The sequence below is a fragment of the Notothenia rossii genome (assembly GCF_949606895.1).
Source record: "Notothenia rossii genome assembly, chromosome: 6".
NCBI lineage: Eukaryota > Metazoa > Chordata > Actinopteri > Perciformes > Nototheniidae > Notothenia > Notothenia rossii.
This window is the reverse complement of record NC_136909.1, coordinates 53,737,931-53,755,838: the sequence shown is the minus strand read 5'-3', so window position 1 is coordinate 53,755,838 and position 17,908 is coordinate 53,737,931. Positions and strand designations below refer to the sequence as shown.

The window sequence follows — 17,908 nt, the reverse complement described above, 5'->3', positions numbered from 1 at the left end:
AGTTCGAAATTTCCACTTCAGTGGCACGTACATACACCAAACCTTCCAGTTATATTCCTATCAATATTATGAAGGCTTTTACAGAAGGGTTTGTTCATATATCATTCATAGCCTGAATTATATAACATTTTATACCTAAAAACATGGTGAAGATTGATATTTTAGGGCTGTTGACAGTATTTTCTGATTTATGGAGTGATAAAAAGAGATATCCAAAATCTCTTCTGTAAAAGCCTAAGATACTAATGACTACAAAATGAAACAAGAATTTTGAACCTGGCTTTATCCAAAGTTCAGATTTTGGTTCCTGAAATGTGTTAAAATATGTGCATATTTAATGAGATAATGGATCATTAGCATATTTAAACATGCTATTTCAGAAAACTTGTAATACAAAAGACAATTGCCTTATTGTAAGTAATTAACTGGAGATATTTCTAGCTGATATCTTTAAGTTAAAAAAATTACCCTATTCACCCGGGGTGTCTCGCCTTAAGGAGCACTATTGGAGTGACTTTGATGGTTATTGGACTCAGGATTAATTCATTTGGATTCCCACTGTATGAAGAAATTAAAGGACGTCGCAAGTGGAAACAATTCACAAAGGGATTAAACTGTTTAAAACACATGCTCAAAGTAAGCCGGAGGAGACCGATCTGATCGGAGCAACTGTGACGAATAATCCAACTGAAACCGGCATGGACAATGACTCTGTTTTAAAAATGCGCTTATCCAGAAAAGCCTGGTTTGGACACTTTACGGGCAGAAGAAACATTTCTATTAAAGAAAGAATTATACATTTCTGTCTTTTTATGCCTTTAATAGCTACTTACTAGAATTTTTATTCAAATTAGTTAATCAATAATTTGTTATATTTTATTGTAATGTAGAGACAAGGCTTTTAGTGACAATCATGTATTGAGTTATAATTATATGAAAACAAATAAAAAAATGTTAAAAAAAAGTCTGAATATGATATTTGGCCTGAAATCATCTGAGGCCTGGCGTCCCCCCTGCGATCTTTGGCGCCCCGCCCCCCAGGTTGGGAACCACTGGTATAGACGGTTCGTCCACACGAGGCCGACACGGAAACGCGGATTCGTAGCCCCAATCCGATACAAGTTGATAGCGGCTCCCAAAGTGGGTAGGTATGAGGACGAAAAGCTTGCGGCTCCGTGTGTACGCCCGTCGCCCTACGATCATTCCCTGAAAACGATGACGCCATAGCCGCGCCTCTCCCCACCTCGATCGAGCTGTCTCGTGTGGACGGACACGTTTCTTGAGCCAATTCCGTGTTGACGGAAGACTTTTTTGATATCGAATTCGGTTTGTTTTCGTCTCCGTGTGGACGGGGCCTTAGACCCATCCAAAAATATAGGCCTGTGCTATAATGAACAATGTTTGTGTTACAACTAATATCATATTATTATAATTTATAGTCATAATGCTTGGAATTTAATTTAAGATTGTTAGATGCAGATGTATTCTCTTCCATATTTTCTTTAGTGTAGATGTCTTGTGCTTTTTAAAAGGTGTTATATGATTTATAAATGTTTATTTTATACAATTATAAGTATGTAAGATCAGGGACTATATCAGGGAGGGATCATATAGATCATAAAACTAGATATTAAAGTAGTAAAACTATGTGATACATGACAATGGCGCACATCAAAATGTGAAACTACTTTTATGGCCTTTAGAAGAGAACAAAAACACGTATATTTTGGATTCTTTCTTAACAATGTCCGTTGGACCGAAGAATATTTACATATAATGTATTTTTTACACATACAACAGTACAGTGAACATAATGTAAATATGTTTACACCTGGAATCATGCCCTTACACTACATGCTGTAACAGAACGTGTCACCCACCTGCCAGGTACTCGATGACCGCGGCCATGTACACCGGAGCCCCCATGCCGATGCGGTATTTGTGTGTGCCGATGCGCAGGTACCTCATCATCCTCCCCACAGGGAAGATGACCCCCGCCCTGGCTGAGCGGGACATCTTGGTGGCCTTCTTCTTCCCTCCTCTGGCTGACATCCTGATCTGCACAGCGGGGGGGGGGGGAGAAACACATCACACTGTGACACATACAGCAGCTTTTGAAACAGAACATAGGGTTAGTTCTCCTGCACAAAGACAACGTTTACATAAGCACTATTTCTTTCTTCAAAAGTAGTTAAGATTGTAAACTGCACTTTTAAATTAAATTATTGGTTTTCAAATGTCAAAACCTAGACAAACAAAACAGCATTTAAACATTGTTTTTTTTTTGTACCTTTTCCAGCCACATATTTATTATTAATGTGTATTTAAATGTTATAATAGAAGTAAAAACTGTGTGAATATAACCAGAGTGCTCTACACAAATGGGGACTGACAGTGCTAGTTTGACAAACACATACATACATATACATTGATAGTGAATTGATCACAAATAAATTGCACCGGAGTGCAAACTGTCCACAGAGGATGTTAAGACACTGGGACATTTACGGATTTTTGCTGTGTTTTTTTTCTCTCATAGCAGCCCATTTGTTTACGATTATTTGCCAAATAAAATCCTAGATAAATAATTCTATCACAGTACATTTACTCAAGTACTGTACTTAAAAAACACATTTAGGTACTTTTACTGTACTTTACTTGAGTAATTTCACATTATACTACTTTATACTTGTACTCTGTACTACATTTTGAAGGCAAATGCTGTACTTTAGACTCCACAACATTTATTATCATATTTAGTTACTGACTATTTTGAAGATTTAGATTGTTTATTCTAAATATAAATTAAGTATTACATTATCATATATTATATCGGTTAGGCTACCCAGTAGTATATAAAGTAGTTCAAATAAAACCCGCCTCTACCAAGTGCGAAATTAAAGGTCACATGTCATGCTTTTCCGGTTATTACCCGTCCCCTTGTGTGTTATTAAGGTTTTTCTGCATGTAAACGGTGTGCAGAGTCAAAACCCTGCAGCGAGCCGTTTAGTGGAGAAAGTGAATACTGCTGAATACACATACTTTACAGAGATGCTGTATGCGAAACCAATGTGAGTTTGGAAAATTGCACAGTATTTTTCTATTTTAGTATACCTCAACAATGGAATTATGATCATTGGAAATGGCCATGACATGTGACCTTTAAGGTGATCAACACATTCATTCATAAATATTTATAATAATTCAATTCTTAAATGGCCCATTCTGCAAAATGAGTATTTTTACTTGAGTAAATAATCCGAACACTTCTACGCCTATTATATTCAGTGTAGACCCTGATGGAGTCAGGCAGGTGTCAGCCCAAGGTGAGTGACACCCATAGACTGTATGGTGACACACTGAGGAAGGAGGGAAGGAAGCCTTTAAACAAGCTGCTGCTGCAGAAAAACATCCGTCACGTCCACTGAATGTATAGGACGCCATAATGAAAGCCAGTTGTCTTTTTCTCCAACAAACAATGTTGACCAAGGTGGAAAGGATACCATTACCCCCGAGGCTTCCATGTAAACAAGTCCCAGCCGGGAGGCGGGGAGCTGGGCTCCGGTGAACCGGGCTGCGGCCTGCAGCAACCCCTTGGAGCCCGCATCCCCTACACGTATGCACTCATTAACAGAGCCGCTCACAGCTGCTGCCAGAGGGGGACGTAGGATGTACGTACCGTGTTCGGTGGAAAAAGACGGGAATGTGATCGGGGCCATGTAAGCTAACGGTAGCCTACTGTATCGAGCATTACGTACAGCGAGGCAGCAACTGCTTTCGACGTAGCTGCGTAGACGTTAAAATTACTTTCTGGTTATGTAAATCGTAGAGCAGCCTTTCACAGCAACACTTAATCAAACGTTGATATATATTGTATTATTATTTCTCATTCTTCCACTAATTCAAGAGAACGTAAAGCTAAGGGTATGTCAGTGTTAGTTACGAGAGGTCGGCTGGGTACGTCCAAATAAAAATACTCATTAGGCTACACATTCCGCGAGGCACTTTCGCGTGCACTGTTAAATAGAGACAACATGAACACAACGACCCTTTACTCTGAAGCGCGCGCGCCCCCCCCGAACCCTCTGCATGTGTAATCAACAACCCCAACATCAGACATGGAAAGTAGCGTCCAGTTAATCCGGATATGCACCGAGCAGCGGAAAAAAAGCTTCCAAGTTCCTCCATATCCAGTGTTTGCTCTCTACCTGTTAGTGCTGCTTTAGGCGGATCCGCGCCCAGAAGCCCCCGGTGAGAGACGGCGCGCGGTGTTTTGGTTCCGTTCCTCTGTTGTCCTTCTCACCGTGTTCTAGCTTCCCAACCTGAGAGGAACCCCACGGAGCTGCAGGAACAGCGTAGTCTGGAGGAGGCTGGCTCTGTGCTACTGATGCTGCAAAGGGGAAAAATTCAGAAAACGCCCCCCTAACATGGCTTAAAGAGGGATGATGTTGTTGAGGGAAATGCAGTGTGTTTACTTAGCATGAAGTCAATCCTAATATAATCTAGGTATACATTGAACATATTTGTACCCTAAATGTGCCTCTCATGAGGCCTTGCAGCAGGATATACTGGGTAGTTCACTTGATGCTTTCCAGCCGGGCAGGAGGCTCAGTGAAAGCTTTCTCCCAAATAAAATTGGTGCAACATTCATGCAGAACAAATAGTAACAGTTGTGTAAACACAAATGATGCCTCAAACACAGTAATGTAAAGGAACACTTTTTTTTTTTTAAACAAAAAAGCAGAGGAGAGAAAAGTGCCACGGTGCATCTCGCCGCCTAGCTGGGTCTGGCCACAGCACCTCATCCATCACATCACAAGCAATATCTTCCCTGGCTAAACATCGAGGGAGGAAGCGTCTTGAGTGTCGTATCCATCCCTGGATAGCACTCAGGGACGAACTGGCCATCTGTAGAATCTGGAGAACCACAGAACTATGGGCTCAGAACATTCTCATAATACACACATGCACACAGAAGGATTCACACTTGTATTTCATGATCCACAAAAGGATTCACGGTTGCATTTCCGGATCCACACTTGTGTTTTTCAATGCACACACAAATGTGTTCCGTTTCATATACATGTAAATAAATCAGATGTCTCCTCAATTATAAGCCAATCACATGAGCACGCCCCCACGAGGGTATGATTTCTTGCGTTCATGACGTAGCGCTTCATGTACGCATTTTGCGCTGCCCAGAGCGGACAGGTCCATGGCTAATCTCAGGACACCTCCACTCTCAGTATATTGCCACTTTCCGAACAGGAAATGCAAGCCAATACAAGCTTTTATATTTTTAAGGTAGCGACAGTGAACTGTCAAAGGGGGGGAGCCTCGCTGCGGGGAAACGGTGGACCTCTGTCGCCTGTCAAAGCAACTTCAGATGGCCAGTCCGCCCCTGCCGGTACCGAAGTGGACCGATCGGAGTGGCCCGACCGGCCCACTTCGGTGCGTCCCGATGGCCAGTCCGCGACTGCTTCGGCATACAGTATATAATGTCCCACTGACCCCAGGTCAGCACCTCCAGGTCCAGCACCACCGTGACCCTCCGCTCTGCTGAAATACACAATTAAACATTTTCTATGACCTATTTTTTGTATTAATACAACTAAACTGAAGACAGTTGAATGACCTAGAGATATCCTATTATTCCACTGCTTATGTACACATGTTGGAAATAATGGTTAAAACTTCAGTAAATGAAATAAACAATGTGTTTAACAATTACTATTTAATATTGTATTTTCATCTTATCACAAAGTAGAGGTAAGAATATATCCATCCTCTCTCTGCAGCTTCATGTCTTCTATTATTATAACTTTCATCATTGAGACAGAGGAAATCAATCATGTTATTTAACATCACCAGCAGTAACACAAATATCAGCAAAAGTGTGTTTATCAAGTTGTTTATTTGTATTATATATGCAGCAAGTATATAGAAGCAGCTGTTTGGGGAATCAGACAGACTCAAGATATAATCGTTAAATATCTATTAAAAGAAAGGACATGTACAAAATATAATTCTGAAAGTAACACACAAGTCTGTAGGAGTGCAGGAAGCAGAGGTCTGGGTGGAGGATGTTCCTGATTGCTGTTTTGCTTTCTTCAGCACCACGGGGTGTCCAGGTGGATGGCAGCTCTGTCCTGATGATCTGCTGGGGTTAGAGGTCCTGCAGCACCTCGGGGGGTCCAGGTGGATGGAGCTCTGTCCTGATGATCCGCTGTGCACTTTTCAGATTAGGGGTCCTTCTCCAGCAGATCTTTTTCTCCAGAATTGTCCTAATTACAGAGAAAAACAAGAGAAAAATAAAAAAGTGAATTCATCATATTAAACACAGGGTTGCAAAAGTATTATTGCAAAATTTAACTCTAAGCATTTCAGACAAACAATCCCTAAAGGATCGTTTAAAATGATGTACTGTTCTGGTTTTTAAAACACTAAAGAGATGAAATGACAGTCACACGTGCATCCCTTTGACAGCACGGCAAAAACTACACTGCAAAAACTAAGCCTCAAAAAACAAGAAAAATAAATAGTCAAATGAGTAATATATTACTTAAAATAAGAAAAATTATCCGCCAACAGAACAAGAAAAATTCACTTGCCAAGACCTTCTTAAAACAAGTAAATAAATCTAGCCTAAAAAGATCTACAGATATCTTAAAACAAGTGTTTTTATACCAAAATTAAGTAAATTTGAATAGAAGCAAGGAATATCTTTAAGAATTATAATCTTTTTATAAGGAAAATGTGCTTGAATTCAGCGTATTCTACTGCTTTTGTCCCACAATTCTGTTTTATGTTAGGCAACATATCGTAAATACAGTGCAGATTCACTTTAAACAGGTATATTTGTCTAGATACAAAGATAAGATTTAAAGAGCAACTTGCAGGTTAGAGACACCAGTGAATAAATGTGTAGGAAAATGATGAATACACTAGATTTTCCCAAAAATATACAGAAATATACACTACAGTGACATCTGGCGTCGTTTTAGTAAGACATTTTCACTTCCGCATAAAAAAGCCTCCTCACGTGACCTTCCGCGTGTGACGTAACATGGGGGAAACAAGGGTGAGATCGGCCGGTCTAACGTATGAATAAACATGGTTCACAATGCTAGTTTTGACACAGAAGAGGTTGAAAATATATATTCGAATGCATATGATTATAATTATGAGCCTGCCAGGCGTCCAAGAGAACAGGAGCAGCCAAGGATTAGAAAAAATAACGACCATCGGAGAGAAATGGAGCTTTGGTGTGTGGAGAACCAGTGGAGAACAGAGCAGCTGTCTTGGTGAGTGACCGGCGTTAGCATGTTAGCTAACGTCGGTCACATCACAACATTGCAGAGCTCTCAAGTCTCACGCATTTGGCGTGAGACACACGCATTTCACTCCATTCACACGCTCACATGCCACACCTTGTATTTCTCATGCAGAGATTTCTTTTCTTGCAGAGAGTTTCTTTTCTTTACCAAACACCGCTGCCAAAATTTCACTCTGAAATCATCATTAGGGCTATAACTAAAGTAGTATTGATAATATAGTAACGTTACTGGCAGGACTGTTGATACTGATCCATAACAGAAACTAATGCACAAGTATCAGCCGTGTCTTGCGTTACCTAATGCAACTCCACACTACGGTGCTGACCGGAGGGGAGACGTGAGATTCGGCTGATACTTGACGATCTGGCGGAGAAAGGTTGTGGAGCCTCCGTTGATATGCCGTTGTAAATGGCTTGATGGAAAGCAGGTGTGTAGTCGGGGAGGGTGCACAGCTGATTGCAGCAGGTGAGTGGAGGTTGAGCCGGGAGCCAGGAGTGACAGCCACCACGCCCACACAAACAACACAGACAGGGGGAAACAAACAAACACAAAGGAGACGGCTGGAGCAGTACAGCCACCACAGCGTTACCTAATGCAACTCCACACTACGTCTTACGGTGCCGTGTACCGGAGGGGAGAGAGAGCAGCGAAGGGGGGAGCGAGAGAGCAGCGAAGGGGGGAAGAGAGATGTAATACGATTTCTTGATAAAGCTGTGGAGACGGAGTATGTAAGACAACCACTTATGTTCGATTTTGATACGGAATGATTTATGACCCTATAATCCGGAAGTTCCGCCCTCAATTACCGGAAGTCCCGCCTCCCAAACAGGAAGTCCCGCCCCAAAACACCGGAAGTCACGCCACCTGTCACTCTGAAATCAGACTTTGACCCTCTTATCTGTTGTGACCTTTGACCCCCCTTATCTTTTATGACTTGTTTTTGTGAACATTGCCCCTATAGCGGCAGATAAGCCCTTTGATGTGAATCTTAATATAGCAATGTCATGATCGGTCAATGATAAACCGGATATAGCCCCGATAAGGATATGGCACCACATGTAAGACTTTGATCAGCCCTTTAATGTGAATCCTGTTAATATCTTACTAGGTGAACCAAATAGTATAGGCTACTATTAGATATAGATATATAGATATATAGATATATAGATATATCTATATATCTATATATAGATATATAGATATATATATACAGGACTGTCTCAGAAAATTAGAATATTGTGATAAAGTTCTTTATTTTCTGTAATGCAATTAAAAAAACAAAAATGTCATACATTCTGGATTCATTACAAATCAACTGAAATATTGCAAGCCTTTTATTATTTTAATATTGCTGATTATGGCATACAGCTTAAGAAAACTCAAAAATCCTATCTCAAAAAATTAGAATAGTTCCTCAGACCAAGTAAAAAAAAAAGATTTATAACAGCAAAACACAATCAAACATTTGAAAATGTCCATTAATGCACTCAGTACTTGGTTGGGAATCCTTTTGCACGGATTACTGCATCAATGCGGCGTGGCATGGAGGCAATCAGCCTGCGGCATTGCTGAGGTGTTATGGATGCCCAGGATGCTTCAATAGCGGCCTTTAGCTCATTAGCATTGTTGGGTCTGGTGTCTTTCAGCTTCTTCTTCACAATACCCCACATATTCTCTATGGGGTTCAGGTCAGGGGAATTTGCAGGCCAATCGAGGACAGTAATGCCATGGTCAGTACACCAGTTACTGGTGGTTTTGGCACTCTGGGCAGGTGCCAGATCATGCTGGAAAATGAATTCCTCATCTCCATAGAGCTTTTCAGCAGACGGAAGCATGTAGTGCTCTAAAATCTCTTGGTACACAGCTGCATTTACTCTGGGCTTGATGAAACACAGTGGACCAACACCAGCAGCTGACATGGCTCCCCAAACCATCGCTGACTGTGGGAACTTCACACTGGATTTCAAGCAACTTGGATTTTGCTCCTCTCCAGCCTTTCTCCAGACTCTGGCGCCTTGACTTCCAAATGAAATACAAAACTTGCTTTCGTCTGAAAAGAGGACTTTGGACCACTGTGCAACTGTCCAGTGCTTCTTTTCCTTAGCCCAAGTCAGACGCCTCTTCCGTTGTCTTGAGTTCAGAAGTGGCTTGACCATGGGAATACGGCTATTGTAGCCCATTTCCCGGACACGTCTGTGAACAGTGACTTTTGATACCTGGACTCCAGCTTCAGTCCACTGTCTTTGAAGCTCCCCCAAATTCTGGAAGCGACTCTTCTTCACAATGCTGTTAAGGCTGCGGTCATCTCTCTTGGTTGTGCAGCGTTTCCTGCCACATTTCCCCCTTCCAAAAGACTTTTTGTGGATGTGCTTTGAAACTGCACTCTGTGAACAGCTTGCTCTTTGAGAAATTTCTTTTTGTGTCTTACCCTCCTGATGGAGGGTGTCAATGACGGTCCTCTGGACAGCAGTCAGATCAGCAGTCTTCCCCATACTTGTGATTTAGTTTACTGAACCAAGCTGAGTGTTTTTCAAGGCTCAGGAAACCCTTGCAGGTGTTTCGAGTTAATTAGACGATTCAAGTGATTCGTTGAACACCCTACTAGTATACTTTTTCATGATATTCTAATATTTAGAGATAGGATATTTGAGTTTTCTTAAGCTGTATGCCATAATCAGCAATATTAAAATAATAAAAGGCTTGCAATATTTCAGTTGATTTGTAATGAATCCAGAATGTATGACATTTTTGTTTTTTTAATTGCATTACAGAAAATAAAGAACTTTATCACAATATTCTAATTTTCTGAGACAGTCCTGTATATATAGGCCTAGCCTAGAAGAGGGCCTGCTATAAGATAGTGTTTTTTAATAATAATATGACATAGCGACTTTTTTACGGTAATATGAGCCCTGGAGTGTGCTTTGGATAAAAGCGTCAGCTAAATGCAATGTAATGTAATGTAATGTAAAAGAGGGGATTAAAAGGGTCATCTTGGCAAGTTTATTTAAAAAAAAATCAAAAATATAAAAATCATATCTCCCCCTTTCTTTTTTCCTTCTTCCACCCCTGCTCCACCCCTCCCTCCCCCTCCCACTCTCCCACTCTCTCTCTCTCTTTCTCTCTCTCTCTCTCTCTCTCTCTCTCCCCTCCCACTCTCTCTCACACACACACACCCCTTATCCACCCCCTGCTTGCTATCCCGCCCACTCTCTCGAGAGAGTCCCCCCTTCAAGGCTCTTGGAACGGATAAAGAGAGGTGTATTTATTATTATTTATTTAAAATACTTGAACGTGTCATTGCCTCACAACTAAAATCCCACCTCAGCTCCAATGACCTCTTTGAGCCATTTCAATCCGGTTTCCGATCAAAACACAGCACAGAAACAGCTCTTCTGAAAATCACAAACGACCTCCTCCTCTCCTCTGACTCCGGCAACCTGAACATCCTCATCCTCCTCGACCTCACCGCAGCATTCGACACAATCAACCACGCCATCCTGCTGTCCCTCCTCAAATCATCACTCAACATCACCGACACTGCACTCTCCTGGCTGAAATCCTACCTCATCGACAGACATCAGTTTATCAACATCAACAAATGAAGCTCAGCGCAAGTTCAGGCAGGAAGACCTATCAATTCGTATTGCGCGTCATGGCAATACTCGCTCCCTTCACTAAAGGATAGGGAGCGCCACTCCTCAGCTAACCTATCACTTCCCTCCATTCACAAGCCTAATCATCGCACCTGTTAATCCTTCTATATATGCCCTCCCCTTTTCCATCAGCTTTCTTCCAGGTGTCAACGCGCAAGCAGCAGCTGGGCTTCGTCCCAGCTCCGGGTATATATTCATCAGCTCCGCAGTCTTGCGGATTAAGCTACAGGCGGCGTTCCCCAGTTGGCTAGCGGTTCTAGCCAGCCACCCCGCAAACCCGGACGCGGAAGAAAAAGACAAGGATACTGGGCTCCACGGAAGTTCCTCCAGCTTAATGGAAATGGGCTACTTCAGGCAAACAATTGACACACGCCTTCAGTCTCTCGAGAGGGCATCACTGGCATCAGGGCCGCTCAATGCGGCGCTTCCGGCCTTCACGCGGAACGGGCCCTCATCGCTTGCGAAGCTTCACCCACTTCCGGCTTCAACCACAACCCCTCTTGCAGGCAGGCAGGGCTCAAGCTACATCTCATCGAAGCTGCTTCTCCTCCCGGCTCAGTAGCAGTACTGGTCACTAAGTGCGTCTTAGGTGGCAAGCAGGTAGTGATGGCGAGATGAAGCCTTATGAAGCTTTGAAGCTTTCCAGCCAATTGGTTCGCAAAGGGTTCATCTCATGAGGTTTCATCATGGGCTTCATTTGAACATAAACCCCCTGTTGGTCAAAGCGTGGAAAACAGGCAAATTGGAGATCTCAACAGTTGTGCTCTATCTCATACCGAGTTCCCAATGAGTAAAGCCTTAGAATAACTCTAAACAACGAACATAAAATCCTATTTTCATGTTAACCTTATTGTTTTCATTCCAGTTGAACGATTGTGATTGAAAAGCCTATAGGAGGCTGGTAAAATGCTGCCCATCCGTGGTTTTGGGGGGTTTCTTTCAGGGAGAAAGAGAAGCTCATGTAAGATGATAGAAGACAGTCTAATCACCCAACCAGCACATCAGCATCCACGTCTCACTGTGGCGTAATTAAACTGCTAATTAAGCTAGTCCTATATCAGGGCTCGACAGTAACGGTTGCCAGGTTGCATTGGCAACCATTTGGAAAATGTCAACCACTTCTTGGACTTTGGTTGCCATCAGTGGCAACCAGTTTTTAACATAAGAAATAAGGACAGCAAAACGTGCACCCCAAAATAGATAAATGTTCATATTCATTTTAAAAGTGATATTTAATTGTTGTGACCAGTCGGAACCTGATACCTAAATTGCACGTGCATTGGCGTGATTACGGAGCCAGAAAGCGATGCACGTTTACTCGCGTGCGCGGTGCGCCGTGTGTTTGTTTTACAACAAAATGGAGAAGCAAAAATAAGTTGCTCGACTGTGTGATAAAAAGTTCAGCCAACACCTCAACTTCTCCAATGAATGTTCAAAGTGATTCAACTGATGGAGCGTAAGGTAAAACCCGAACGAAAAACAAAGAGGAATGTTTTCCATTCACTTCCGGTAAAAGTTCCTTCAAAATAAGAGTCCTGATCTTATTACTAGCAAAATAAAAGTGCAAAACGAAACTTTACCATAGAAAATGGTTGCATTAAATTATAATCACTTCTATAAAAGGTAACACATTTTAAATATAGTTAGACATATTAAAGGTAATTTACAGCATCAATAATTAATATCAAATGTTTAACTGTGAATGGTTTTCATTTATTTAACATTAGAAATGTATTAGTCTGGCCAATCCAAGACTTCAATGCTGAAGGGCCAATGGGTCTATGGTGGGGGTCAGCACAAGGTCAAGAAAACCCACATTTGAAAGGGAGACAACGGATGATCAAGAAACTGGTGACTTGCTCAATTCATTTGTGAGGGATCTATGAAGAACAGGACAACAGCAGCACTACTGGTATTTTGCATACCAGCAATTGAGGGTGGACAAGTTTACTACCACTTAGGTTCAAATAAGTGTGTTAATTACTTATTGTAAAGCATTTGAACATTCTTGTGTCACATGTTCATTATTAAGTTGATGTATAACTGTATAGCATCTTAATTATTTAAAATATAAGGTATCTAAAAAAAGGGCAACCGTATTTTCAGTTTTGGCAACCAAAAGCGGATGCCCGGTTGCCAGCCTGGCAACCACTTTTATAAGTTAGCGTTGAGCCCTGCCTATATCATGGGTCATGTCTCAGTATTTACCTAAGCAAATATTATTTCATGCTGCTCATATTGCACTCATCTATTTGGTTTCATGCTCACATGGCTTATGTTAAGCAGGGTATGATATTCATGCATCATTGTACTCAAGCTAACAGCCGCATTACATTGTCTACATCTCCCTCTTCGCCGGGCATCGGCTCGTGCCGTCTATCCAAGATCTCTCCAGTTTACCTCTGGTAAACATGCATATAACTGGTGGTGGTGTCTTAAGAGCATTTCAGGGCTCGTTCAGGATAGGTGCAGCAAACCTGCCGCAATCAAGGTAATTGTTCCTCTTCCCTACAACAACCGCTTCTCATCCTACATTCGTCCGAACCTCAGTGCCGTGCTGGCTATCCAAAGGTCTCTCCAACCTTCAAATTGGTACGTATGCATATAACTGGTGGTGGTTCTTAGCATGTCAGCACGTATATTCGCCCCGCGGCTTATGTTTATCCTTGCATGTCTAACCCTGTACGTCCAGGTTGTAACCTTCGGGTCTGTATAAAATGTGTCCCTGCGAAGTCAGGTTGCCCCGTACGTCTGGGAAGCCCCGTATGTCCGGGACGCCCCGTTCGTCCGGGATGCCCCGTACGTCCAGGACGCCCTGTATGTCCAGGATGCCCTGTACGTCCAGGAAGCCCTGTACGTCCAGGGAGGATGCCTAGGAGGCATCAGTATGTCTAAATCCCCACATGTATTAACCTCTCTTTTCATCCATAGATTTCCACTGCATCCCACAAGGTAAGATTTCATCACGTTCAGTACTTCATACTTTCACTTCTTTTGGGGGTTCATCGGAAACGGTTCTTCCCTTCCCGAATGACATCCTACAAAACCTGGGCCTAATCGCCAAACACCATTTCATTCACTTGTTATAAACTGTCATCATTATGTTTCATTTATATAATGTGACCCGATAATAAACATGTATTCCATACATCACGTCTCTCCTGATTGAAATGAAGCTCAGCACAAGTTCAGGCAGGAAGACCTATCACTTCGTATTGCGCGTCATGGCAATACTCGCTCCCTTCACTAAAGGATAGGGAGCGCCACTCCTCAGCTAACCTATCACTTCCCTCCATTCACAAGCCTAATCATCGCACCTGTTAATCCCTCTATATATACCCTCCCCTTTTCCATCAGCTGTCTTCCAGGTGTCAACGCGCAAACCCTCCTCCACCCCTTCGCCTCCTGCTTCCACGTCAGGGCCAAGCTCAACCTTCTCCCTTCCAACTGGACCTAACCACTTATCACCACCACCAGTGTCTAGACCCAGGGGGGTTAATCGGAAACGGTTCTTCCCTTCCCGAATGACATCCTACAAAACCTGGGCCTAATCGCCAAAAACCATTTCATTCACTTGTTATAAACTGTCATCATTATGTTTCATTTATATAATGTGACCCGATAATAAACATGTATTCCATAGATCACGTCTCTCCTGATTGAACTGCACCTCCTCCACTGCTCCTCTGTCCCAAGGCATCCCCCAGGGTTCGGTGCTTGGCCCCCTCCTCTTCATCCTTTACATGCTCCCCCTTGGCAAAATAATTTGTCGCCACAACCTTCAATTTCACTGCTACGCCGATGACATCCAACTTTATATCTCAACAACAACCATCACCCCCACAACACACTCCACTCTCACCAACTGTCTCTCAGAAATAAAAGCATGGATGCAAACAAACTATCTCCAACTGAACAGTGCCAAATCAGACATCATCATCATCGGCCCCCCATCCCGTATCAAAGACATCCAGAATTTCAACTTCACCATTGACAGCCACACTCTATCTCCCCCCCCTCACATCCGCAACCTCGGAGTCATTTTCGACAGTCAGCTCAAATTCAACCACCACATAAATCAAATCACCAGGACCACCTTTTCCCACCTCAAAAACATTGCCCGTCTCCGCCCATCACTCTCCTCCTCTGCTGCTGAAACCCTGATTCATGCATTCATCACTTCACGACTCGACTACTGCAATAGCATCCTCTATGGCATACCATCCAACCTCCTCAATAAACTCCAACATATCCAGAACTCTGCTGCCCGCCTCCGCACCCACACCCGCTCCCGAGACCACATCACTCGCATCCTCCAGAACCTCCACTGGCTCCCCGTCCGTCAAAGAATCCACTTCAAAGTCCTCCTCATAACTTCCAAAGCCCTCAACAACCAGGCCCCCCCCTACCTCACAGAACTGCTGCACCACCACACCCCTTCCCGCTGCCTCCGCTCATCAGAAGCCAACCTCCTATCCATCCCCACCCGCACCAATCACCGGACCTGGGGGGACAGAGCCTTCTCCGTCGCTGCCCCCTCCCTCTGGAACTCACTCCCACAACCCATCAGAGACTGCACCGACCTCACCACCTTCAAAAAACTCACAAAAACTCACCTCTTCAATCTGGCTTTTCATGTGTGATTGTTTTTGTATTATTTGACTTTAACTTTAACTATATATTTATTTGTTGTTCCTTTCTTCTCTTTTCTTTTTTCTTCACTATTATCTGTAAAGCGTCTTTGAGCACCTGTAAAAGTGCTAACGAATTAAATCTATCATTATTATTATTATTATTTACAGGTGTGTTTCCTTGGATGATGTAAATAGTCAAAGTGCCATTTTTAGGGGACTTTACGGAGCTCATGAGGCCGCCCTTTGAGGCACTTGGAGCGGGGAAAGAGAGGTGTATTTACAGGTGTGTTTCCTTGGATGATGTAAATAGTCTAAATCCCATGTTAGGGGGACATTACGGAGCTCATGAGGCCGCCCTTTGAAGCTTGAAGATCGGACAAAGAGAGTTGTACTTACTGGTGTTGATCCCTGGATGATGTACATAGTCTAAGTGTCATGTTAGGGGGACATTAAGGATCTCAGGAGTCAGCCATTTGATGCTTTGTTAACAATCATGCTTTTTTTTGCTTTTGATTGTGTTACTAAGATACTTTTAGATACACTTTGAAGTGTGCAACACTTTACAACTGGTAGAATATGAAGTACTTTGTAAGGAATTCGGTTTCTTGGTAGAATATGAAGTACTTTGTAAGGAATTGGGTTTCTTTAAAGGCAGTTTGTGATTCTTAGGGCTGTTTAAGTGAGACAATGCAGTTTTGATAATTTCAAGTTTCAAGGCTTTATTGTAATATGCCCATTAGCTACAGTGTAGATATGTCAATGAAAAACGTAGGTCACAGGCTCCTCCAACAGTGCAACATATATATATACATTAAACAGATAGAATGTTGCAATAGAATGTTTTGAGATGACAGATGTGTGCGTAATTCTCTCACAAAGGAAATGTAAGATATACGTTTATGTATCCAAAAAGTTCAAACTAGAAAAATGAAATACTTTATCAAAATAGATTTTATTTAACAATGTGAGTCTTATTGAAAGTTTTTGATTTAAGTAAAACAATCCAGTTAAACAATGTATGTGAACCCTGTTAGATACAGTTTGTAAAACCTTACAACTGGTAGAATGTCAATCACTTTGTAACACATTTATTTTCTTAAAGACTGTGACTGTAAAAGGCAAGTTTGTGATTTTAACACTTTACTAACACTAGGCAGATGTTGGCTTTTTGCTCTCACCAAGATACTTTTAGATACACTTTGAGGTATGCAAAACCTTAAAACTAGAAAATGAAGTAGATGGTCTGAATAGATTTTCTTAAATACTGTTTCTCTAAAAGGCAAGTTTGTGATTTTAACACTTTTTACTGACACTCTGCAGATTTGTGTGTAATTCTCTCACAGAGGAACTGTAAGAAACACTTTTATGTATGCAAAACCTTTAAAAAACTAGAAAATATAAATACTTTGTCTGAATAGATTTTCTTTAAATGTTTGTCTGAATAGATTTTCTTTAAAAAGGCACTTTGATTTTAATGCTATTTCAGTGGAAATGTTAACATCAATGCAACACTTAACAACTGGTAGAATATGAAGTACTTTGTAAGGAATTGGATTTCTTTTAATGGCTGTTTTTTTTATTTTAACACTTGTTCAGTTAAACCATGTAGGTTTTTTTATGTTAACCTTACATATTTTAGTTATTTTTCTGCTACCAAGTTCTTGTTTTGATACACTTTTATGTAGGAACATTTTACAACTGGTAGATTATCAATTACTTTGTAACAAATGTGTGATTTCTAAATGCAGTATTAAATAGCCCTGCTATATACTATGACCATTCTTTTCTTATTTATAATATGGTTCAAATGGAGTAATTGGAGTTGTCTGATGCACTTGATACAATTTGACGTGATGTGTTTATTCAAAACCATGTCAACACACAATGTCATGACTTTTTTTCAAGATCTTTTAGACAAACTATACTATGACTTGCTTTATTTTTTTAAAATCCTATACTGACATTGCAGACAAATTAAATAATACAATTCTTAACTACATACTATACTTGGACTTTTTTTTTCAAGATACTTTTTGACATACTATACTAGTACTTTTAAAATAAATGTACGGACATTCTACACTGTGACTCTTTTTAAATTATATATAATTATATATATATATATATATATATATAATTATATATATATATATATATATATATATATATATATATATATATATATATATATATTAGGGCTGGGACTCGATTAAAAAAATTAATCTAATTAATTAAAGGCTTTGTAATTAATTAATCGCAATTAATCGCATTTTTAATCACA

General features: G+C 41.3%; 2 protein-coding genes across 6 annotated transcripts in view; one reads left to right on the top strand and one right to left on the bottom strand.

Moving 5' to 3' along the window:
- macroh2a2 (macroH2A.2 histone) overlaps positions 1–4,394 on the bottom strand; it is a 40,100-nt gene extending 35,706 nt beyond the window's left edge. Inside the window, exons 1-2 of one of the 4 annotated variants that reach the window (XM_079687243.1) lie at positions 4,209–4,394; positions 1,881–2,058 (exon numbers count right to left, since the gene is read on the bottom strand). In XM_079687243.1, coding sequence (XP_079543369.1) covers positions 1,881–2,052 — 172 coding nt within the window. In that variant the 5' untranslated portion in view covers positions 2,053–2,058; positions 4,209–4,394. The other 3 variants (XM_079687244.1, XM_079687242.1, XM_079687245.1) reach the window with 3 other exon arrangements.
- Positions 4,395–10,161: 5,767 nt separating this feature from the next.
- On the top strand, positions 10,162–17,708 carry LOC307042771 (uncharacterized protein). Of its 2 annotated transcripts, none has more exons than XM_079686857.1 (2): positions 10,162–13,585; positions 13,925–17,708. In XM_079686857.1, exon 2 carries the CDS (start codon positions 14,737–14,739, stop codon positions 15,634–15,636), a length of 900 nt encoding a protein of 299 aa, XP_079542983.1. In that variant the 5' UTR covers positions 10,162–13,585; positions 13,925–14,736; the 3' UTR covers positions 15,637–17,708. The 2 variants fall into 2 exon arrangements, with proteins under 2 accessions (XP_079542983.1, XP_079542982.1); XM_079686856.1 differs by having other exon boundaries at positions 10,162–13,945; positions 14,351–17,708.
- Positions 17,709–17,908: the final 200 nt, after the last annotated feature.

Excerpts from the sequence above, each read along its gene's own strand:
- LOC307042771 (XM_079686857.1), top strand. The coding sequence starts at position 14,737 with ATGCTCCCCCTTGGCAAAATAATTTGTCGCCACAACCTTCAATTTCAC.